Source organism: Coregonus clupeaformis, chromosome 1 (genome assembly GCF_020615455.1).
Source record: "Coregonus clupeaformis isolate EN_2021a chromosome 1, ASM2061545v1, whole genome shotgun sequence".
In the NCBI taxonomy this organism is placed as follows: domain Eukaryota; kingdom Metazoa; phylum Chordata; class Actinopteri; order Salmoniformes; family Salmonidae; genus Coregonus; species Coregonus clupeaformis.
The window spans coordinates 77,113,843-77,138,317 of record NC_059192.1 but is presented as its reverse complement, the minus strand read 5'-3'; the positions used below and the strand labels follow the sequence as shown (position 1 = coordinate 77,138,317).

Genomic DNA, 24,475 nt, shown 5'->3' with positions numbered 1-24,475 from the left:
GTATGAATACCACCTTTGGGAAACAAAATAAGTCATGTTTGGATGTATTCTCACACACAACAGTTATAATAAAACCTTTATTACAATTAATGAAAGTTACTTTTTTGACACTGATTGTTAATATCTTGGTAATTGCAAATGCAACCGCAACGATGGTTCAGCTGGATAGGTCTTCCCTGCTGTTTCTGTCACTAGTGTTACAGTGTGATAACATGACTGACAGCTCCTGTTAGGAATAGAACAAGACAGAGTTGATGTAGACTAGAGGGACGAATGAAGGTCTGTCTGATAGCCTAGTGTTCTTATGTCCCGTGGGTCGTGTTCTATTAGAGTGAAAACATTTTGAAATGGGGAGGTAATACCTGTCCAATTAGAAAACAGATATTTTAATTTTCCATTACAAAGAGTTTTGCTACAGTGTGCCCCACTGAACACTACCCTGCAACTCGGCTGAACAGTTGTAGTGGTAGTCCGGTCCACTCAGGATACAGCCAGTCCTCCTATTTCGCCTACCTCATTAAGAACACTGCAGCCAACACGGCACCTGGCCCTGAGCAGCTGGATAAAACTGCCAATAAAACTTTGTACCCTGCTATGCTAACATCAGTCCGGACCCTTTGTGTTCAGGGTACAATGTGCAGGCTGCTTTCCTCAGAGTCTGGACGCTGCCTATGAGTCTGTCCGTACAGCCACTAGACACACCGAGCACTGTCGCTTTTACTTTAGTTTGTTGTCGGTCAGGAGGGAAGCACAAAAGGAGCTGTCATGCAGAATGTACCGGAGGAGTGGAGGGAAGAACGGAGCGTGGGAGGAGGAGAAAGAGAGAAACATGTTAAACCATGGGAGGGTAGAAAGGCCTTGTTCCAAAGGAACACCGGTAACTCCAAACAGGACATGGACAAAGGGAAAGAGAACGGTGAGAAGGAGAATGGAGAGATGATGAACGGAGGGGGAAAGGGGACGGAAGGGACGGATAAAGAGTCGCTGATGATGGAGCTGACCCGTCTGGTTCAGAAGACAGTGAAGGAGAGTAGCTGGTGGGAGAGGAGAGGCATCGACATCACTATCCTGGCCCTCGCCTTTCTCCTGCTACCCCCAGGTAATCTATACACCTGTCTCACACTTCATACACCTGTCTCACACACCTGTCTCACACACTTCATACAGCCGTCTCACACACTTCATACACCCGTCTCACACACTTCATACACCCATCTCACACACTTCATACACCCGTCTCACATACTTCATACACCCCTCTCACACACTTCATACACCCGTCTCACACACCTTATAGTCCTTATCAAGGTCAACATATGGTATGCTATCATATGTTTATATAGTGTAGGTTTACCACATTCAGTTCATCCTACCTCCAGGTAAGACATCTACCTGCACACCACAATACATACACCTGTCTCACACTTTATAGTGGTCCTCTGTAGCTCAGATGGTAGAGCATGGCGCTTGCAATGCCAGGCTCATGGGTTCGATTGCCGCTGGGGCCGCCCATATGAAAAATATATGCATGCATAACTAAGTCGCTTTTGATAAAAGTGTCTGCTAAATGGCATAATATTATTATTATATTATTGTTTAAAGGTAAACATATAGCATGTATGTTATTATATGTTTATAAAGTGAGGTTTTAACACATTCAGTTCACCCTACCCCCAGGTAAGACACCTGTCTAACAACGCCAAAAATTGGTTGAAATGAAGTATTTTCAAACAGTTTTTCTCACTGGGTATTAGCCTGGTTAAACCAGATTGAACGATAGGATCAATAATGAGAGCAGCATTCAGTCTGATTTAATCGGCTAACGTCTTTATAAAAGGTAAGAATATGTTTGCATAGTTTTACCACATCTTGTGTAACATGCAGATTTGTTCAAAATACACAGGACATTATGTTATTAATCCATTGTGCTAATATTAGATCTTGAGCACTAACCTGGAACTTGATGTTGAGACAGGGACAGGGAGTAGAAATATACGTGTTCTAAGTAGACCAGTACATGGCCTCAATTAAATACTGATTTCAATAAGTCTGCACACACACCACACACATGCTTGATATCTGATACTCCCTGGTCCTATCTGGATCTGTGACCTCTCTCTAGGTCAGTGTGACTGGTATGTCACCAGAGGCTATGCTTAATTTGACAGCTTGATAACACACTCATCTAGGCTCATGGTTTAATTATCTTTGGAAATTAAAGTCTTAAGATTCTAAATGCTGTTATATTTAGGATTCGAAAATTGCTTTACATGCTCTCCAATACCTATTTTACAAGGGAGACCTGGCCAAGAGAGAAGCTCAATAAAAACACATACATCTAAACACATTGATCAGCCAGTAAAGGGCCACATTTCTGTTTCTACTATTTACTCTGGCACATCGTATTTTAGTAGCACTCTTCTCTGTGCACACTGGAAAGTCCAATACTGCCATGGGGGAGTATTACTGTCAACATCGTGTATTACTGACCTTGTGACTTAACGCCTCCCAATGAGGCTCTTTGAAATAGGAGGTGGGGAAAAGTGGAACATTAGCGGCAGACAGATTTTGCTGTGTTAGGAATAGAACGGCAATCAAATCAAATCAATTTTTATTTGCCACATGCGCCGAATACAACAGGTGTAGACCTTACAGTGAAATGCTTACTTACAAGCCCTTAACCAACAATGCAGTTTAAAAAAAAAAGTGTTAAGTAAAAAATAGATAAGTAAAAAATACAAATAGCAAATAATTAAAAAGCAGCAGTAAAATAAAATAACAGTAGGGAGGCTATATACAGGGGGTACCGGTACAGAGTCAATGTGCGGGGGCACTGGTTAGTCGAGGTAATTGAGTGTGTGCCTTTCCAAATCATGTCCAATCAATTACAATTACCACAGGTGGACTCCAATCAAGTTGTAGAAACATCTCAAGGAGGATCAATGGAAACAGGATGCACCTGAGCTCAATTTCGAGTATCATAGCAAAGGGTCTGAATACTTATGTAAATAAGTAATACGTTTATTTTTTTCTATTTTTATGCACAATTATTTAGAAACCTTTTTTCACTTTGTCATTATGGGGTATTGTGTGTACATTGCAGAGGATTTATTTAAAAAAAATCAATTTTAGAATAAGGCTGTAATGTGGAAAAAGTAAAGGGGTCTGAATACTTTCCGAAGGCACTGTAGTCATTTTAGTGTAAGTCACTTCGTAGTCTTTTAAGTCCATCATTTAGATCTTGGTTCTAGTTCTTTCTTTCTTGCAGGAGCAACCTACTGTATATATTATACTGTATACCTTGGGTGGTAGGAGAGAGAGAGAGAGAGAGAGAGGGAGAGGGAGGTCATCCGACACTGTGAACACACAGCCGTAAAACCTACCAGCTCTCACAGTCTCATGTCAGAATTAGACGTTCAGCCATGTTTCTCAAACAACTTCTCATCACATTTCGAAGTTGTTCCAAAGTCAAATATCGAAGTGTTGTAAGGATAAGTTTAGGCGTTAACATTTGGGATAGGCTTAAAAAAAAACTTTCTAACACTGGATTCAAACTTACAACCTTTGGAGTCAGTGGCAGATGTTTATGCCCATCTGCCAACCTCGTCCTCAACTCCCTAGCAAAACCAAAACTTACTTGAAGATAACAGCGCACACTGTTGCCCCTAGTGGCTGGTTTCCATGTTATCTCCTGATGTCCTCAGACATGGATGGACATCGAATACTGACTCGTATCATGGGTGACCTTGCTGCATTAACTTCCCCTCCCTAGACCAGCATGAGTTCTCCGCATGCACATACAAACACAGGAAGGAGAGTGAGAAAACCACTGTACTAAAACATGAAGGATTATGGCTGTAAATGAATCCCGGATGTCAGTCATCTGGCCAAACAAGGTCCACCACAGGAGAAGGATCAGGAACATCCACGGAGACCACATGCTTGACTGCAGAACAGAATGTTCAAGGAAGCTGTTCTAGAATGTGTTTCAAATAGCAGGTGTAGAGTAGAGTGGAAATGTGTGGCAACATTGTCTATTGTCTATCTTATGCTTATGTAACCTGGTCCCAGAGCTGTTTGGCATGACAATGACCATAAGAGTTGGCAAGACAGCACAAACAGATCTGGGACTAGGCTAATGCTAATGGATAGATGCTTACCATATGTATTCTACAGATCTAAGCTACTCTTCATATTGTGGAATATTTGCATTTAGAACAACGTTTGACCCCTATTCCCTCCCCTTCCCCATCTCCCCCTCTCGCCTCATTGCTTTGTCTCCTCAACCCCATCTCCCATCTCCCACGCTCCTCAACCCCATCTCCTTAACCCCATCTCCCCCTCTCCCTATCTCCTCCAGCCTTCCTGCTGCTGGGTTCATCCCAGGCCCTGGTGTTTGTCCTGGGCATGGTGCTGATGGGTGTGTCCCATGCTGTCATCACCATCAAGGGGACCCATCTGGCCAGTCACGGATCGCTGAGCGAGTCCCAAGCCTGGGCCGAAGTCTGGGCTGTGTTCTTCATAGAGGTGAGAGAGAAAGCGAGAGAGCGAGAGAGAGAGCGAGAGAGAGAGCGAGAGAGAGAACTTCCTGTTAGCCAAAGTGTTACATCAATAAATTCAGCCACAGTAGACAAACCAAGCTGGATTGTTGATCTCTATTGAACTTGGGTTACTTTTGTTCATTTACCTTTTTGACCCTACATTTTATCTTCTAAGCAGACATTATAGTACAGATGGGGGAGGCAGTAACGGAAAGGTCGCTGGATTGAATCCCCAAGCCGACTACGTGAAAAATCTTAACTCTGATTGCTCCTGTAAATTGCTCTGGATAAGAGTGTCTACTAAAATGTAATAACATAACTGCTGGACCTTGTCCTTAATTTGTCCTGTTTTTTTTCAACGTGTCAAGTATCTATGTTCATGACAAGCTTGTCTAGATATCAATCCCCATGTCTGCCGTTCTCTTCCATAGCACTCTATGAAAATATAAACATGTTTGTCTACATTTTCTAGTGTTGTTTCATCACACAACTTGATCACAAGTGTGTCTGTCTGTCTGTGTGCGTGTGTGTGTGTGTTTGTGTGTGTGTGTGTGTACAGGTGTGTGGGTCGTTCACAGCGAGGGCAGGTGTAACAGGCCACATTAAGATACACCATGCCCATACCAACGTGATCGGCCTGGGTGACTCCAGCACCTGGAAGATACCCTGCCTGCCCCGGAGTGTCTACCTGTTCATCGCCCCCCTGGCTGTACCTGTTATCACTCCTCTGGTGGCACTAGGTGAGGCACAGCCAGGGTCTGTGTGTGTTTTTCCAGGTGTAGTGTCTACCTGTTCACTATCTAAGATGCTTAATGCTCTGTCGCTGTTATATCGCTGTTGTTTTGAAACGGGATACAGTATATACCTGTGCTTACGTAAGCGAATCATGTTTACAAGGCTGACAAAATAACGTGGTTGTTGTTCAGACCTTTGGCACCTTCTAATTTACATTGATATCTTCACTCCAGGCTGTGATGGTGTAACTGTCTGTCTGTATCTGTCCCTCTTTCTGTCTCTCTCTGGTCTCTGCCTGTTTCTGTTTCTGTTTATATTTTTGTGTTTCTCTGTCCCTGTCTTTGTTCTCTGTCCCTGCATCTGTCCCTGTCTCTGTCCCTGTCTCTGTCTCTGTCTCTGTCTCTGTCTCTGTCGCTGTCTCTGTCTCTGTCCCTGTCCCTGTCCCTGTCCCTGTCCCTGTCCCTGTCCCTGTCCCTGTCTCTGTCCCTGTCCGTAACTGTATCTCTCTCTGTCTCTGTCTCTGTCCCTGTCCGTAACTGTCTCTGTCTCTGTCCCTGTCCGTAACGGTCTCTGTCCCTGTCTCTGTCCCTGTCCCTGTCCGTAACTGTCTCTGTCCCTGTCCTTAACTGTCTCTGTCTCTGTCCTTAACTGTATCTCTCTCTGTCTCTGTCCCTGTCCGTAACTGTCTCTGTCCCTGTCCTTAACTGTCTCTGTCTCTGTCCCTGTCCGTAACTGTATCTCTCTCTGTCTCTGTCCCTGTCCGTAACTGTCTCTGTCCCTGTCCTTAACTGTATCTCTCTTTGTCTCTGTCCCTGTCCGTAACTGTATCTCTCTCTGTCTCTGTCCCTGTCCGTAACTGTCTCTGTCCCTGTCGCTGTCCCTGTCCATAACTGTATCTCTCTCTGTCTCTGTCTCTGTCCCTGTCCGTAACGGTCTCTGTCCCTGTCCATATCTGTATCTGTCTCTGTCTCTGTCCGTAACTGTATCTGTCTCTGTCCCTGTCTCTGTCCCTATCTGTAACTGTCTCTATCCCTGTCTCTGTCCTGCTCCGTAAGTGTCTCTGTCCCTGTCTCTGTCCCTGTCCATAACTGTATCTGTCTCTGTCCCTGTCCCTGTCTGTAACTGTGTCTCTGTCCCTGTCCCTGTCCGTAACTGTGTCTCTGTCCCTGTCTCTGTCCGTAACTGTATCTGTCTCTGTCCCTGTCCGTAACTGTCTCTGTCTGTAACTGTATCTGTCCCTGTCTCTGTCTCCGTCTCCGTCTCCGTCTCCGTCTCCGTCTCCGTCTCCGTCTCCGTCTCCGTCTCTGTCTCTGTCTCTGTCTCTGTCTCTGTCTCTGTCCCTGTCCGTAACTGTATCTGTCTCTGTCCTTGTCTCTGTCCGTAACTGTATCTGTCCCTGTCTCTGTCCGTAACTGTCCCTGTCCCTGTCCCTGTCCCTGTCCCTGTCCCTGTCCCTGTCCCTGTCCCTGTCCGTAACTGTATCTGTCTCTGTCTCTGTCTCTGTCTCTGTCCTTGTCTCTGTCCGTAACTGTATCTGTCCCTGTCTCTGTCCGTAACTGTATCTGTCCCTGTCCGTAACTGTCTCTGTCTCGACAACGAAGCTTTGGACGTCATTCAAATCAAATCAAATCAAATTGTATTTGTCACATACACGTGTTTAGCAGATGTTATAGCGGGTGTAGCGAAATGCTTGTGCTTCTAGCTCCGACAGTGCAGTAATATCTAACAATTTCACAACATATACCCAACACACAAAAAAGGTAAGGATTGGGATTTAAGAATATATACATATATGGACAAGCAATGACAGAGCAGCATGGACTAAGATACAGAAGAATATTATAGAATAGAATGCAGTATATACATATGAGATGAGTAGTGCAAGATATGTAAACATTATTAAAGTGACTAGTGTTCCATTTCTTAAAGTGGCCAGTGATTTCAATAGGCAGCAGCAGCCTCTAATGTGCTAGTGATGGCTATTTAACAGTCTGATGGCCTTGAGATAGAAGCTGTTTTTCATTCTCTCGGTTCCAGCTTTGATGCACCTGTACTGACCTCGCCTTCTGGATGATAGCGGGGTGAACAGGCAGTGGCTCGGGTGGTTGATGTCCTTGATGATCTTTTTGGCCTTCCTGTGACATCGGGTTCTGTATGTGTCTTGGAGGGCGGGTAGTTTGCCCCCGATAATGTGTTCTGCAGACCGCACCACCCTCTGGAGAGCCCTGCGGTTGTGGGCGGTGCAGTTGCCGTACCAGGCGGTGATACAGCCCGACAGGATGCTCTCAATTGTGCATCATTAAAAGTTTGTGAGGGTTTTAGGTGATAAGCCACATTTCTTCAGCCTCCTGAGGTTGAAGAAGCTCTATTGCGCCTTCTTCACCACACTGTCTGCGTGGGTGGACCATTTCAGTTTGTCGGTGATGTGTACGCCAAGGAACTTGAAGCTTTCCAGCTTCTCCACTGCGGTCCCGTCGATGTGGATAGGGGGGTGCACCCTCTGCTGTTTCCTGAAGTCCACGATCATCTCCTTTGTTTTGTTGATGTTGAGTGAGAGGTTATTTTCCTGGCACCACACTTCCAGAGCCCTCACCTCCTCCCTGTAGGCGGTCTCGTCATTGTTGGTAATCAAGCCTACTACTGTTCTGTCGTCTGCAAACTTGATGATTGAGTTGGAGGCGTGCTTGGCCACGCAGTGGGGCCCCAGTGTTGAGGATCAGCGAAGTGGAGATGTGGTTTCCTACCTTCACCACCTGGGGGCGGCCCGTCAGGAAGTCCAGGACCCAGTTGCACAGGGCGGGGTTTCAGACCCAGGGTCTTGAGCTTAATGATGAGCTTGGAGGGTACTATGATGTTGAATGCTGAGCTATAGTCAATGAACAGCATTCTTACATAGGTATTCCTCTTGTCCAGATGGGATAGGGCAGTGTGCAGTGTGATGGCAATTGCATCGTCTGTGGATCTATTGGGGCGGTAAGCAAATTGAAGTGGGTCTAGGGTGACAGGTAAGGTAGAGGTGATATGATCCTTGACTAGTCTCTCAAAGCACTTCATGATGACAGAGGTGAGTGCTACAGTTCAGTTACCTTTGCTTTCTTGGGTACAGGAATGATGGTGGCCCTCTTGAAGAATGTGGGAACAGCAGACTGGGAAAGGGAGAGATTGAATATGTCCATGAACACACCAGCCAGCTTTGATCACATTCTTCTGATAATGCGATTCAAGCATCGGTACACTGCTTCGAAATAAACTGCTAGCGATTTCGACACATGCCCCGGAGCTCCGGTATCAATATTGTAACCAGTTTATGTCAAAGTCGTATGTAAAGAAAGTGTTTGGAATCATTATTTCATGTTATGGAACGAACTTAATTAATATATTGATTAACAGGAAATGTATTTAATTGCTCTAATTTGTGTGTGTGTGTGTGTGCATTTGTGCAAGTAGAAAAAAACATGTTGACTCACCCTACTTGTAGAGAAACGCCAATGCCATCCTCCTCTCGTTCTTGTTGATGAAACGGTCTATTACTCTGTCATACAGTACACGCTTTTATTTTTTGTTGTCCTAGGCTACCTGGCTAAAATGCTTGCTCGCTAGCCTAACTTCCTTTCATGGGCAACGTTAGCTAGTTAACAATAGCCTTCTACATCTAGCTACATATTGAACTTCCATCCTCTCAGTCCAGGGGCACAATGTATTTTATGGTTGGATCAGAATCGCCATTATAATCATTGGCCAGTATGGAGAATTAAGTAAAACCACAAGTCCAAATCCCTACCTACATCCATGGTTAATTTAGGAAAGGGCCAATTTTAGCTAGCTAGCTACTGGAGGACAACAAAACAATGAGATGCAACAATTCAAGTTGTTTCTATCAATGACGTATTTCTCTGAAGCCAAATCCAAACTGGCTTCCCTTGACACTTTTTTTTGGTTTTGGTGCGCCAGGACCATTCACAGTTGAGCTCACTCAGTTTAGCTCAACGCAGATTGGCTATTATTTAAAATATATATATATATATATATATATATATATATATCAAGGGAGGCCAAATGCTCTCTGGTTTTCCTTGCATTCATTACTACGGCGGCAACAATGTCATACTCTTTATGACCAGACCGCATCAGATAGATGGCCTACACATCCAGAGACAGAGGAGCGCTGTTCCGCTCACTCGTATGCTTTCTCCGGTGAGATACATTACGAGATACATTCAGAGATTAAATACATTTTTCTTTTTTTCTTTGTAAATGTTTTGGGGAAGCCTGGCTTCCCTTAGCATCCATGAATACACGCCACTGCACAGAACGCACTGCAACTGCCTCTGCAACACAATGCTGCAAGGCAAACGCAGCGTTCCATTGGAAATGAATGTACTTCTGGTGTACCAAAACGCAATGATGCTGTTGGTGTGATCGAGGTGTAAGCAGTTTTTCACCTGATTGGTTTGGTATTGGTTTTGGTAGAAGACAAAAAGGCTACCCTGCGCACGTGCTACGGCGTGTGCAACGTCATCTATAATAATCTGTCTGTTCGAAATTATTTTCACCAGCAGGTGCCACTAGTGTACAACGTGTTGATCAAAGCCTGGAGTAATGAACCTATTTTAGACACAATTGGCTGGAAACACTCAATGCTTCAGGAAGCTTTGTTTCCCCATCAATACCTGTAAGTGCTCAATTGGGTTGAGATCTGGTGACTGAGACGGCCTTGGCATACGGCTTACATCGTTTTCATGCTCATCAAACCATTCAGTGACCACTCGTGCCCTGTGGATGGGGGGCATTGTCATCCTATGGGAGCTTAGCTATGGTAGCAAAATGAATGGCCCAAATAATGGTGTGCCCAGCATTTTTATACATGACATGGAGCATAATGGGATGTTAATTGCTTAATTAATTCAGGATCCAAACCTTTTTGGAAGCATCTGCATTCAATATACTTTGTATCCCTCATTTACTCAAGGGGTTTCATTATTTTGGCAGTTACCTGTATATTTCAAGTTGCAACCCATATTTCTTTAAACACTCAACTTACTTTTCCCTTTTGGTTAAACCTAACAAAAAACATAAATACAAACTAATACACTGAGTGTACAAAACATTGGGAACACCTTCCTAATACGGAGTTGCACGCCCCTCTTTTGCCCTCAGAACAGCCTTAATTCATCGGGGCATGAACTCTACAAGGTGTTGAAAGCGTTCCACAAGGATGCTCGCGCATGTTGACTCCAATGCTTCCCAGAGTTGTGTTAAGTTGGCTGGATGCCCTTTGGGTGGTGGACTATTCTTGATACATAACGGAAATTGTTGAGTGTGAAAAACCCAACAGTGTTGCAGTTTTTGACACAAACCGGTGCGCCTGGCACCTACTACCATACCCCGTTCAAAGGCACTTAAATCTTTTGTCTTGCCATTCACCCTCTGAATGGCACGCATACACAATCCATGTCTCAATTGTCTCAAGGCTTAAAAATCCTTCTTTAACCTGCCTTCTCCCCTTCATCTACACTGATTTAAGTGTATTTAACAAGTGACATCAATAAGGGATCATAGCTTTCACCTTTATTCACCTGGTCAGTCTATGTCATGGAAAGAGCAGGTGTTCTTAATGTTTTGTACACAGTGTATATGCAACCCATTTTTTCATGTTGTACCAAGTAGATTTTTTTCACTTTGGAATTACTTCGTTTCCCCATCCCTAATTGTATCCAAATGGTGACTCTCTCATCAGAGATTACAAGCTCTTTAGTATCACAGTACTTATGCAGCTATCATTTAAGATTGAGTGCCGGAAGTGAACTGAACATATAATCATTAAAAAAACACACAAAAAACCTAACACATTACCTGCAATGACGTTCACTCTCACGGATGGCACGCCCCCAATAGACCACGCCTCCAACTCTTCTGATAGGCTGCCGCTGCTACATTGCACCCACCACTATGCAATGCGAATGTGCATGACGTGTTGAAAGCAATTTAGAAGCTTTCATTCAATTAATAAAATCACATTGATCTGTCAAATTCATTTTTTTTTATTTCAGACTAATAGAATATGTTGTATGAACCAAAGCGTGATTTTTGGATCATACCAATCAGAAAAAGCCCTTCAGCTGAGCAACAGTACCATCCCACTTTTAGAGTGTTTGTGTGTTGCACAGGAGGCTACCTGGAATAGCCGGAACGGAGCAAATAGAATGGCATCAAACACCTGGAAACCAAGTGTTTGATGTATTTGATACCATTCCACTGATTCCGCTCCAGTCATTACCACGAGCCCGTTCTCCCCAATTAAGGTGCCACCAACCTCCTGTGGTGTGTTGTAACTGATTGTGTCTGTCCCTGACTGTGACTGTATCTAACTGAGTTGTCTGTGTCGGTCTGTTGTAGGTCAGCTGAAGGAGCACTCAGTAGGCCAGGCCCTGAGGACAGTCCTGATGGTGTTCCTGGGGTTGTACGCTCAGTACTGGCTGTTGATTCATGTCTCTGGGTTCCAGTTTCTTTACAGCACCCTCCTCTGTATGCTGCTCTGCAGGGCCATGTTCTCCCTGCCCTACATACACGTTAACATCTTCCAGGTGAGAAAGCATGTACACACATTGATATAGGCAAGCACGCACCCTCAGCAAAGTATAGAATCAATGGGTAACTGCCGATTTGGCCAGTATTATTTGGGCTAGTATTTGGTCAAACTGTTGCAGAGAAACAATGACGGGGTACATGTTATTCAGGGTGGAGCACCAGTTATGAAGGAAAAACATCTCCTCCAATATGTTGTTTCTCCGTTTGTGTTGCTATTGATGGCAGCAGTCTTGTCTCCATCCTCCCCGGTACTCCCACTGTGGGTGGGCGCTTATATTTGTCCTATTTCACACATGTACAAGTGTATATTAATACACGTGTGAATTTGACCCTGTACTGTTAAGACCATTGTAGAGGCATGTAACTGAATGGTGGGCCCATAGAGATAGAATAGCATCTGTCTATGGGTAGACCTCCAGCAGACAGATCACACTAGACTCTGCATCTCATCTTCTACTACATTGCAAATGTGTCCAGGGCAGCAGAATCATGCCAACAGTTTCTCTCTGGGTCTTTTTCCCTTTAAGTGAATCAGAGGGGGCACACACACACACCTTTCCATTAAACCGTCCTCTCCTGTTCCGTACAGCACATCGGCCTGCCTATGTTCTCCCCGACCCGTCGGCCCAAGAGGATTTACCAGATGACCCACGGGGTTCTGAACCTTCCTCGAAACCCCCTGCTGGACTGGACCTTTGGACACTCCCTCATCAACTGTCACGTGGAACACCACCTGTTCCCCTTCCTCTCCGACAACATGTGTCTCAAGGTACAATGCAGTATCAACGTGTACTCCTGAGTGGCGCAGTGGTCTAAGGCACTGCATTGCAGTGCTAACTGTGCCACTAGAGATCCTGGTTCGAATCCAGGCTCTGTCGCAGCCGGCCGCGACCGGGAGACTCATGGGCGGCGCACAATTGGCCCAGCGTCGTCCAGGGTAGGGGAGGGAATGGCCGGCAGGGATGTAGCTCAGTTGATAGAGCATGGCGTTTGCAACGCCAGGGTTGTGGGTTCGTTTCCCACGGGGGGCCAGTATAAAAAAATATGTATTCACTAACTGTAAGTCGCTCTGGATAAGAGCGACTGCTAAATGACTAAAATGTAAAATGTAATGTAAATGTATCTCAACGTACAATACAACATGTGTCTTAAGGTTCAGTACAGACAACCAGGGTTGGGATCAAGTCCAATTTAATTCCAAATTCAATTCTCGAATTCAAGCAGGAAGTGGAACATTTTATTGGAATTGAATTGGAATTGCAGCAATCTACATTTTTGTTATTGGAATTTAATTGGAAATTTAGACTGTCTTAATTTGAATTAAATTTGTACATTTTAATTGAACAAGAACCATCCTTGGAATGGAATTGGAATTTAGACTGTCTGAATATTAATTGAATTGGAATTGAAGAAGAAAACCATCCTTGGAATGGAATTGAAATTGAATTGGAATTTAGACTGTGTTGAATTTGAATTGGAAAATAAAAATATCCTCAGAATGGAATTGGAATTTAGAATTTTAAAACTGGAATCATGTTGTAATTGTTCAAATCCCAGTTACTGGAGGTGATGCATTTAGCATTGAAATTGAATGCAAACTTTGTTTTCAATCGATCAAGTAATTATAATTGTATACATTACTAATATATACATAATTATATCTATATAATTATATACCCCATTTTTTAAATGTTTACTAATGAGGAGTTGACATACAATATATTTCTGGTTAGGTTATTTAAAGGAATAGATTACCCAATTTACATATTGGTTTCCTTACCCTTAAGCAGTCTATGAATTATGACATTGTAATTTTGTAATTTGGGTGTATCTCTTAAAGGGGAATAACAGCAAATTTAAAAAATGTGCTTGCTAGCACACGGTGTCCTTAACTAGCAAGCTAGTTAGTTAGCTAACACATGGTGTTGCCCCATCCTCCCGCCTGCTGTGCCAGCGGGAGGCGGAGGCGACCGGTAGACTGTGTCCTTCGCCCCCACCTGTCCGTCACGGTTTTCTCTGGTACACAGCAGGCAGTAGTCAGGGGCGACACCGTGTGCTAGCTAACTAGCAAGCTAGCACACAGGGTCGCTAACTAGCAAGGTAGCTAGCACATGGTGTCCTTCCACCTGCTGTGCTAGCGGTTAGCTAGCAAGGAGGACTCCAAAAGGCGTGGGCGAAAAAACTCAGATAATACTTTTATTTCCCTTTTGACCCACATAAACAGTGGGGAAAAAAAGTATTTAGTCAGCCACCAATTGTGCAAGTTCTCCCACTTAAAAAGATGAGAGAGGCCTGTAATTTTCATCATAGGTACACGTCAACTTTGACGGACAAAATTAGAATTTTTTTTCCAGAAAATCACATTGTAGGATTTTTTATGAATTTATTTGCAAATTATGGTGGAAAATAAGTATTTGGTCAATAACAAAAGTTTCTCAATACTTTGTTAAATACCCTTTGTTGGCAATGACACAGGTCAAACGTTTTCTGTAAGTCTTCACAAGGTTTTCACACACTGTTGCTGGTATTTTGGCCCATTCCTTTATGCAGATCTCCTCTAGAGCAGTGATGTTTTGGGGCTGTCGCTGGGCAACACAGACTTTCAACTCCCTCCAAAGATTTTCTATGGGGTTGAGATCTGGAGACTGGCTAGGCCCCTCCAGGACCTTGAAATGCTTCTTACGAAGCCACTCCTTCGTTGCCCGGGCGGTGTGTTTGGGATCATTGTCATGCTGAAAGACCCAGCCACGTTTAATCTTCAATGCCTTTGCTGATGGAAGGAGGTTTTCACTCAAAATCTCACGATACATGGCCCCATTCATTCTTTCCTTTACACGGATCAGTCGTCCTGGTCCCTTTGCAGAAAAACAACCCCAAAGCATGATGTTTCCACTCCCATGCTTCACAGTAGGTATGGTGTTCTTTGGATGCAACTCAGCATTCTTTGTCCTCCAAACACGACGAGTTGAGTTTTTACCAAAAAGTTATATTTTGGTTTCATCTGACCATATGACATTCTCCCAATCCTCTTCTGGATCATCCAAATGCACTCTAGCAAACTTCAGACGGGCCTGGACATGTACTGGCTTAAGCAGGGGGACACGTCTGGCACTGCAGGATTTGAGTCCCTGGCGGTGTAGTGTGTTACTGATGGTAGGCTTTGTTACTTTGGTCCCAGCTCTCTGCAGGTCATTCACTAGGTCCCCCGTGTGGTTCTGGGATTTTTGCTCACCGTTCTTGTGATCATTTTGACCCCACGGGGTGAGCTCTTGCGTGGAGCCCCAGATCGAGGGAGATTATCAGTGGTATTGTATGTCTTCCATTTCCTAATAATTGCTCCCACAGTTGATTTCTTCAAACCAAGCTGCTTACCTATTGCAGATTCAGTCTTCCCAGCCTGGTGCAGGTCTACAATTTTGTTTCTGGTGTCCTTTGACAGCTCTTTGGTCTTGGCCATAGTGGAGTTTGGAGTGAGACTGTTTGAGGTTGTGGACAGGTGTCTTTTATACTGATAACAAGTTCAAACAGGTGCCATTAATACAGGTAACGAGTGGAGGACAGAGGAGCCTCTTAAAGAAGTTGTTACAGGTCTGTGAGAGCCAGAAATCTTGCTTGTTTGTAGGTGACCAAATACTTATTTTCCACCATAATTTGCAAATAAATTCATTACAAATCCTACAATGTGATTTTCTGGATTTTTTTTTCTCAATTTGTCTGTCATAGTTGATGTGTACCTATGATGAAAATTACAGGCCTCTCTCATCTTTTTAAGTGGGAGAACTTGCACAATTGGTGGCTGACTAAATACTTATTTTCCCCACTGTAAAAGTGTGTGTGTGTGGGGGGGGGATGCTCGAGGGGTGGTTATTCATGATGGAACCAATGGGATGCTCGAGGGGGGGGCGTTCCTGTAGATGAAGGAAAGCCCACATGCAGGAACGCCCCCGAATTGCGGGCTGCATTTGCACTCTACTGAAAATGTGTCTGTGTTCCTAAACCCATCTGACTCGTTGTTGGACTGTCTGTCAAAGTGCGCACCTCTCTCACAGGAAGAGCGAGAGCGAGGTAAGGCTAGAGCGAGAGCTACGTCACAGGGTTATACAACCCCTGCAGTGCTAGATAGAACTTTGTGGAATAACGCAAATCTACGATAAATATAAACGTTCTGTCACAGCAAAAATACTATCCTGAACAAAAACATAAATGCAACATGCAACAATTTCAAAGATTTTACTGAATTACAGTTTATATAAGGAAATCAGTCAATTGAAATGAACTAATTGGACCTTAATCTATGGATTTCACATGACTGGTCACAGATACCTTACAAAAAAAAGTAGGGGCGTGGATCAGAAAACCAATCAGTATCTGGTGTGACCAGCATTTGCATCATGCAGCGCGACACATCTCCTTCACATAGAGTTGATCAGGCTGTTGATTGTGGCCTGTGGAATATTATCCCACTCCTCTTCAATGGCTGTGAGAAGTTGCTGGATATTGGCGGGAACTGGAACACACTGTGGTACGCGTCGATCCAGAGCATCCCAAACATGCTTAATAGGTGACGTCTGGTGAGTATGCAAGGCATGCTCATCAGACATGTCAGCTTCCAGGATTTGTGTACAGATCCTTGCGACATGGGGCTGTGCATTATCATGCTGAAAGATGAGGTGATGGCAGCAGATGACTGGCACGACAATGGGCCTCAGGATCTCGTCACAGTATTTCTGTACATTCAAATTGCCATTGATAAAACGCAATTGTGTTCGTTGTCTGTAGCTTATGCCTGGCCATACCATAACACCACCGCCACCATGGAGTACTCTGTTCACAATGTTGAAATCAGCAAACCGCTTGCCCAAATGACGCCATACACGTGGTCTGCGGTTGTGAGGCGGGTTGGACGTACTGCCAAATTCTCAAAAACGATGTTGGAGGCGGCTTATGGTAGAGAAATGAACATTACATTCTCTGGCAACAGCTATGGTGGACATTCCTGTAGTCAGCATGCCAATTGCACACTCCCTCAAAACTTGAGACATCTGTGGCATTGTGTTGTGTGACAAAACTGCACATTTTAGAGTGGCCTTTTATTGTCCCCAGCACAAGGTGTACCTGTGTAATGATCGTGCTGTTTAATCAGCTTCTTGATATGCCACACCTGTCAGGTGGATGGATTATCTTGGCAAAAGAGAAATGCTCACTAACAGGGATGTAAACAAATTTGAGAGAAATAAGCTTTTTGTACGTATGGAAAATGTCTGGGATCTTTTATTTCAGCTCATGAAACATGGGACCAACACTTTATATTTTGGTTTAGTGTAAATTCCGGAAGTCCAATCGATTGTGAGATATGGCATATACATTTTATGTGATCAATTTGGGTCGCGGGTAGAGCTGTGGTGGTCATGTAATCTTGTCAGCTGGTGATTGTCAAGCAAATAACTGCAGGACTCAAGTAATTCACCATTAATTACCAACACATTTAGCATCTACTGGCTTCCACGCATAGCCTACAAGCAACTGATGCAGACCTTTGGAGCATCTACATTTAAAAAAGTCTAATAAATCCATGCAATATAGCCTACACCATCACAATAAATCCATTATTTATTTTAGACAGGTCTAAAGAAACATGATATGAAGAAAATGTAGTCTATTTCAGAAGAACATAATAGCATATTCTGAGTTGTCCATATGTTAGGCCCTGATCAGGCTATGCCATAATTATGGCTGTGGCCTACACTAGTTCATTTAGCAGACAAGATTTTCTTAGAATTCCGTGGCATTATTTTATAGTATGAAGAATAAAATTGAACATAGCTGAATAAAATAGAAAGGATATTTTCTCCAAAAGATTTGAGGGAGTGCGCACATGCGGCTATTCTGTGTTGAGCAATCAACAAATTGCCATCGATAAAATGCAATTGTATTTGTCCGTAGTTTATGCCTGCCCATACCATAACCCCACCGCCACCATGGAGCACTCTGTTCACAACGTTGACATCAGCAAACTGCTCGCCCACACGACATTTCTGGGATTTTTTATTTCAGCTCATGAAACATGGGACCAACACTTTACATGTTGCTTTATATTTTTGTTCAGTGTAGTCAAGAACATGGAAGAACATTTAATGGATTCTACAAGAACCAATATCACTCCCTAAAAAAACACCCCTATGGAGCTTTTCAGAATTCACTGATAAATTGGTCCACATGGAAATCTAAAGGCATAGAAACCGTAAATGATGTGGTAATAGGAAATACAATTATTTACATTACAGAATTAAAAAGCAATTTTGGACTGACCAATGTAGACATTTTCAAATGCAGTGGGGAGAACAAGTATTTGATACACTGCCGATTTTGCAGGTTTTCCTACTTACAAAGCATGTAGAGGTCTGTAATTTTTATCATAGGTACACTTCAACTGTGAGAGACGGAATCTAAAACAAAAATCCAGAAAATCACATTGTATGATTTTTAAGTAATTCATTTTATTGCAGGACATAAGTATTTGATCACCTATCAACCAGTAAGAATTCCGGCTCTCACAGACCTGTTCGTTTTTCTTTAAGAATGAAGTTCTCCACTCATTACCTGTATTAACTGCACCTGTTTGAACTCGTTACCTGTATAAAAGACACCTGTCCACACACTCAATCAAACAGACTCCAACCTCTCCACAATGGCCAAGACCAGAGAGCTGTGTAAGGACATCAGGGATAAAATTGTAGACCTGCACAAGGTTGGGATGGGCTACAGGACAAAAGGCAAGCAGCTTGGTGAGAAGGCAACAACTGTTGGCGCAATTATTAGAAAATGGAAGAGGTTCAAGATGACGGTCAATCACCCTTGGTCTGGGGCTCCATGCAAGATCTCACCTCGTGGGGCATCAATGATCATGAGGAAGGTGAGGGATCAGCCCAGAACTACACGGCAGGACCTGGTCAATGACCTGAAGAGAGCTGGGACCACAGTCTCAAAGAAAACCATTAGTAACACACTGTGAGGAGGAATGGGAGAAGGTCATGTGGTCTGATGAGACAAAAATAGAGCTTTTTGGTCTAAACTCCACTCGCCATGTTTGGAGGAAGAAGAAGGATGAGTACAACCCCAAGAACACCATCCCAACCGTGATGCATGGAGGTGGAAACATCATTCTTTGGGGATGCTTTTCTGCAAAGGGGACAGGACGACTGCACCGTATTGAGGGGAGGATGGATGGGGCCATGTATTGCGAGATCTTGGCCAACAACCTCCTTCCCTCAGTAAGAGCATTGAAGATGGGTCGTGGCTGGGTCTTCCAGCATGACAACGACCCGAAACACACAGCCAGGGCAACTAAGGAGTGGCTCCGTAAGAAGCATCTCAAGGTCCTGGAGTGGCCTAGCCAGTCTCCAGACCTGAACCCAATAGAAAATCTTTGGAGGGAGCTGAAAGTCCGTGTAGCCCCGAAACCTGAAGGATCTGGAGAAGGTCTGTATGGAGGAGTGGGCCAAAATCCCTGCTGCAGTGTGTGCAAACCTGGTCAAGACCTACAGGAAACGTATGATCTCTGTAATTGCAAACAAAGGTTTCAGTACCAAATATTTAGTTCTGCTTTTCTGATGTATCAAATACTTATGTCATGCAATAAAATGCAAATTAATTACTTAAAAATCATACAATGTGATTTTCTGGATTTTTGTTTTAGATTCCGTCTCTCACAGTTGAAGTGTACCTATGATAAAAATTACAGACCTCTACATGCTTTGTAAGTAGGAAAACCTGCAAAATTGGCAGTGTATCAAATACTTGTTCTCCCCACTGTATATGCAACTTAAACATTTTATATCACGAAAGCTTTTGGACATCAGAGCAATGTTGAGGGAATCCTATTTGAGTCCGAAAAATATACTCGTATGATAGGTAAGATATACCAAACCTTGCAGACAGCCTATCCAACTGACAATCTCTTAGAAAAGAATATAATCTATTGGAACCAAGACTTGAAAAATAACTGATATTGGCACAAGATGGAGGGAGTGTTAGAACATAACAAGTGAAATTACAGTTAACGAAAATGTAAGCTTAATTCAGTATAAACTAATGTATAGAATGTATGATACAAGAGACAAAATTCACACATTTTACAGCACATGTCTTAAGTGTAAAACTAACAATGACTCAATAATGAATGCCTTCTGGGAGTGTGATAAAGTCCAAAAGTTATGGGCAGAGTTAGAAAGCTGGCTGTCAGAAATGTTACATTTACATTTTAGTCATTTAGCAGACGCTCTTATCCAGAGCGACTTACAGTTAGTGAGTGCATACATCTTTAAAAAAAAAAAATCATACTGGTCCCCCATGGGAAATGAACCCACAACCCTGGCGTTGCAAACGCCATGCTCTACCAACTGAGCTATACAGGACTTTTACAATGTAAATGTACTTTGAATCCGTCTATCTGGATATTTCAAGACATTACATTTGGGTTTGCGGCGAGATACCCAATGGATTGGACAATATTATTTTTGTCACTTATTTTGAAGAAGCTATTAATTAAATACTGGAAGTCGAATGATACTTCAACGTTAAGAGAATGGAAGAATCAAATGCTTTATTATTTAAATTTTGAAAAAATAAAACTGTCAAAAGACAGAAACAACATAACACAATTCCAGAAGGTTTTCAGAGTTCAGGGGACATCTTGATGTTTACCAGGAAAATTCCCTCTTAGTTCGTTGAGGTTAAATTGGTCTTTAAAATCTGCCATGAGTTGAGGTAGTTGGGTTGAATTTGGCTTGAGTTGAAAGAAGTGAAGGAATTCAAATTCATGGAATTGGTCTAGAGAGGGAATTGAATTATGTGAAATGTTGTGGCAGAATATTGAATTAGGAATTGTAGTTTTGAATAGACTTAGAATTGGAATTCGAGATGAGTTGAAGAACTGGAATTTATAGGGAGAGGGAATTGCATTGGAATTGAATTTGTGGAATTGACACCAACCCTGCTGGAATTTTTTATTGAATAGATGGAATTTATAGGGAGAGGGAATTGAACTGGAATAGACGCCAACCCTACAGACATGTCTCAAGGTATGATACAGACAACGTGCGTCTCAAGGTACTATAAAGTGTCTGCATCCCAAAGCGTCCCAAATGGCACCCTATTCCCATAACGCTCTGGTCAAAAGTAGAACACTATATAGGGATAGGGTGCTATTTGGGACACAAGCAGTGTGTCTGCCAAATATGTGTCAGAAGGTCAGGGTTGGGGTCAATTTCATTTCACATTGCTAATTGGAAAGCTATGAGGAATTGAATAAATTGAAATGGAATTGCCCCCAACCTTGCTGAAGGTTGAAATAACAGTACCTCTGTCAAATATAAGTTAATCACTAGCTAGGTTTCCATCCAATTTGTGACAGATTTTCATGTGAATATTCTAAAATCCGCAAAAAAACAATATGCGCATTTTCCCACCAGAGACGTTTCCATCAAATTGACTTTTTGCGGATAAAAGGCTGTGCGTGAAGACGTAGTGCACATAAAAATAACTTTTGCGATTAAAGTCCCGTGTACTGAACAAAACATACAAGTTAAATGGGTTTCCATTGCATTTTCAACTCTACTGATGGTTTTCTCACCAAAAATGTTGCGTTAAATAGCGAGTGTGCCCTCTCTGGTATTGGCACGTGCTCTAGCCAACAGCTCGCACATACAGTGCGGGTATAGCCTACATTATGAGATTATTATGGACAAAAGAGCTAGATTATTTTTTATTGCCAAAAGGCAGATTTCTGTATAAAGTTAGTGTGGGGAGGCAGATTTTTTTTGTTGCGATTAATAATAACAAACCTCCTGGCATTGATAACTTAGATGGAAAGCTACTGAGGATGATGGCTGACTCTATCGCCACTCCTATCGGTCACATCTTTAATCTGAGCCTAGAGGAAAGTCTCTGTCCTCAGGCCTGGAGGGAAGCCAAAGTCATTCCGCTACCCAAGAGTGGTAAAGCGGCCTTTACTGGTTCTAACAGCAGACCTATCAGCTTGCTGACAGCTCTTAGCAAACTGTAGGAAAGAATTGTGTTTGACCAAATACAATGCTATTTCTCTGTAAACAAATTAACAGACTTTCAGCATGCTTATAGAGAAGGACACTCAACATGTACTGCACTTACACAAATGACTGATGGTTGGTTGAAAGAAATTGATAAGAAGATTGTGGGAGCTGTATTGTTCAGTGCAGCCTTTGATATTTTTGACCATAACCTGTTGTTGAGAAAAATGGTGTGTTATGGCTTTTCATCCTCTGCCATATCGTGGATTCAGGGCTATCTAATAGAACTCAGAGGGTTTTCTTTAATGGAAGCTTCTCTAATGTCAAACATGTAAAGTGTGGTGTACCACAGGGAAGCTCTCTAAGCCCCCTAATTTTTACCAATGACCTGCCACTGGCATTAAACAAAGCATGTTTGTCCATGTATGCTGATGATTCAACCATATACGCATCAGCAACCACAGCTAATGAACTCACTGAAACCCTTAACAAAGAGTTGCAGTCTGTTTTAGAATGGGTGGTCAGTAATAAACTGGTCCTGAACATCTCTAAAACTAAGAGCATTCCCTATGTTCTAGACCTCAGCTGAATCTGGTAATGAATGGTGTGGCTGTTGAACAAGTTGAGGAGACTAAATAACTTGGTGTAAACTGTCATGGTCAAAACATATAGATTCAATGGTTGTAAAGATTGGGAGAGGTCTGTCCATAATAAAGAGATGCTCTGCTTTTTTGACACCACACGCCACAATGCATGTCCTGCAGGCTCTAGTTTTATCTTATCTTGATTATTGTCCAGTCATATGGTCAAGTGCTGCAAAGAAATACCTAGTTAAGCTGCAGCTGGCCCAGAACAGAGCAGCACGTCTTGCTCTTCATTATAATCAGAGGGCTAATATTAATACTATGCATGCCAGTCTCTCTTGGCTGAGAGTTGTGGAAAGACTGACTGCGTAACTTCTTGTTTTTATAAGAAACATTAATGTTGGAAATTCCAAATTGTTTGCATAGTCAATTTACACACAGCACTGACACACACTTACCCCACCAGACATGCTACCAGGGGTCTTTTCACAGTCCCCAGGTCCAGAACAAATTCAAGGAAACATACAGTATTATACAGCTCCATTAGTGCATGGAACTCCCTTCCATCTTATATAGCGCAAGTGAACAGCAAACCTGGTTTTAAAAAACGAATAAAGCAACACCTCACGGCACAACGCCTCTCCCCCATGTGACCTACTTGTGGTGTTTATGTACTGACATGTACTTGTAACTGATAGATGCACACACACACATTAATGTTTTTAAATGTACTGTATGTAAATTGTAAAGTCTTTTAAATGTATTTTTCGTTATGTGTCGGACCCCAGTAAGACTAGCTGTCACCATTGGCGTCGGCTAATGGGGATCCTAATAAATCAAATCATATCAAGCATTGATTATCATGTCACCAGAATAAGACCTTCGATATTTATTGGAATGGAGCATCAAGCTCATCACCTTGCACTTTCACCACCCTGTGAAGTTCATCATAATTTATTTAATCTGTAGCCTAATAAACTGCATGCTTTCCCGACGAGTCATAGTGGGAGGACCACACAACATGTCATCACATGACTCCAAGTTTACTTCAATATGATGGTTATTAAATCAATATTTGCGCATAAAAAGCATTTCCACTGACATTTCTCGCATAATTCATTTTACAGACACAAAAAGATCCCACCTTGTGTAGCGTATTTTGTTTTGTCGACATTTGGTAAGTTTACAGACGTGTTGTTTCCATCAGGCCTGTTGTGAAAAAATGTTTTAACCTGGTTACAGAAGCTTCTTTCAAGAAAATGACATTCACTTTTACCTGTAAACTATGTAGAACTTTGTGACAACTGCTGATGTAAAAAAATGGCTTTATAAAATAAATGTCATTGATTAATATGACCCCTTTTCCTTTCTTCCTTGTCTCAGGTAAAGCCCATCGTGTCCCAGTATCTGAAGGAGAAGGAGCTCCCATACCAGGAGGATAGCTACCTCTCCCGTCTGCAGCTCTTCTTTCACAAGTACCAGGAGCTCATGGTTTTCGCCCCACCCATCACAGAGCTGGTGGGGGTGCAGTGATGGAGGAGAGAGGTGGAGGATGAGGCGGAGGTCAGGAAACAGGGACTATACCTACTACTAACCCACGCTGCTGTGTGCTGTCACTGGATTAAGAGACTGCTGCCACGGTCCTATCTAGGAGGATAATTCCTTAGTACACAAACGCCAACTAACTGGCATTAACATAGCTGCAATATGAATAAATTATTTATGTGGAAAAACTATTACATGAATTGTAACAAATACAATGTCAATTTATCTGCACGATCTAACACTATAACATGATAGCTATACCAATGATCTCTACTCAAGACAATGTGTATAGTTAAACTAACAATCCACTGGGCACATACTGGTTGAATCAATGTTGATTACACGTCATTTTAATGACATTATGTTGAACCAACGTGGAATAGACTAATTGATGTCTGTGCCCATTGGGAACAATAATAAAGCACTTTATGGGATA

The 24,475-nt window shown here is 42.8% G+C and overlaps 1 protein-coding gene across 1 annotated transcript; it reads left to right on the top strand.

Annotated features, from left to right (window-relative positions):
• The first annotated feature begins 593 nt into the window (after positions 1-593).
• LOC121576025 (fatty acid desaturase 6) lies at positions 594-24,475 on the top strand. Its single transcript, XM_041889325.2, has 6 exons — positions 594-1,099; positions 4,361-4,527; positions 5,101-5,281; positions 11,673-11,860; positions 12,454-12,633; positions 23,878-24,475. Exons 1-6 carry the CDS (start codon positions 766-768, stop codon positions 24,025-24,027), a joined length of 1,200 nt encoding a protein of 399 aa, XP_041745259.1. The 5' UTR covers positions 594-765; the 3' UTR covers positions 24,028-24,475.

Excerpts from the sequence above, each read along its gene's own strand:
- LOC121576025 (XM_041889325.2), top strand. The coding sequence starts at position 766 with ATGCAGAATGTACCGGAGGAGTGGAGGGAAGAACGGAGCGTGGGAGGA. Across the intron at positions 11,861-12,453 it reads TACACGTTAACATCTTCCAG|CACATCGGCCTGCCTATGTT; the intron begins GTGAGAAAGCAT and ends TGTTCCGTACAG. Across the intron at positions 12,634-23,877 it reads CCGACAACATGTGTCTCAAG|GTAAAGCCCATCGTGTCCCA; the intron begins GTACAATGCAGT and ends TCCTTGTCTCAG.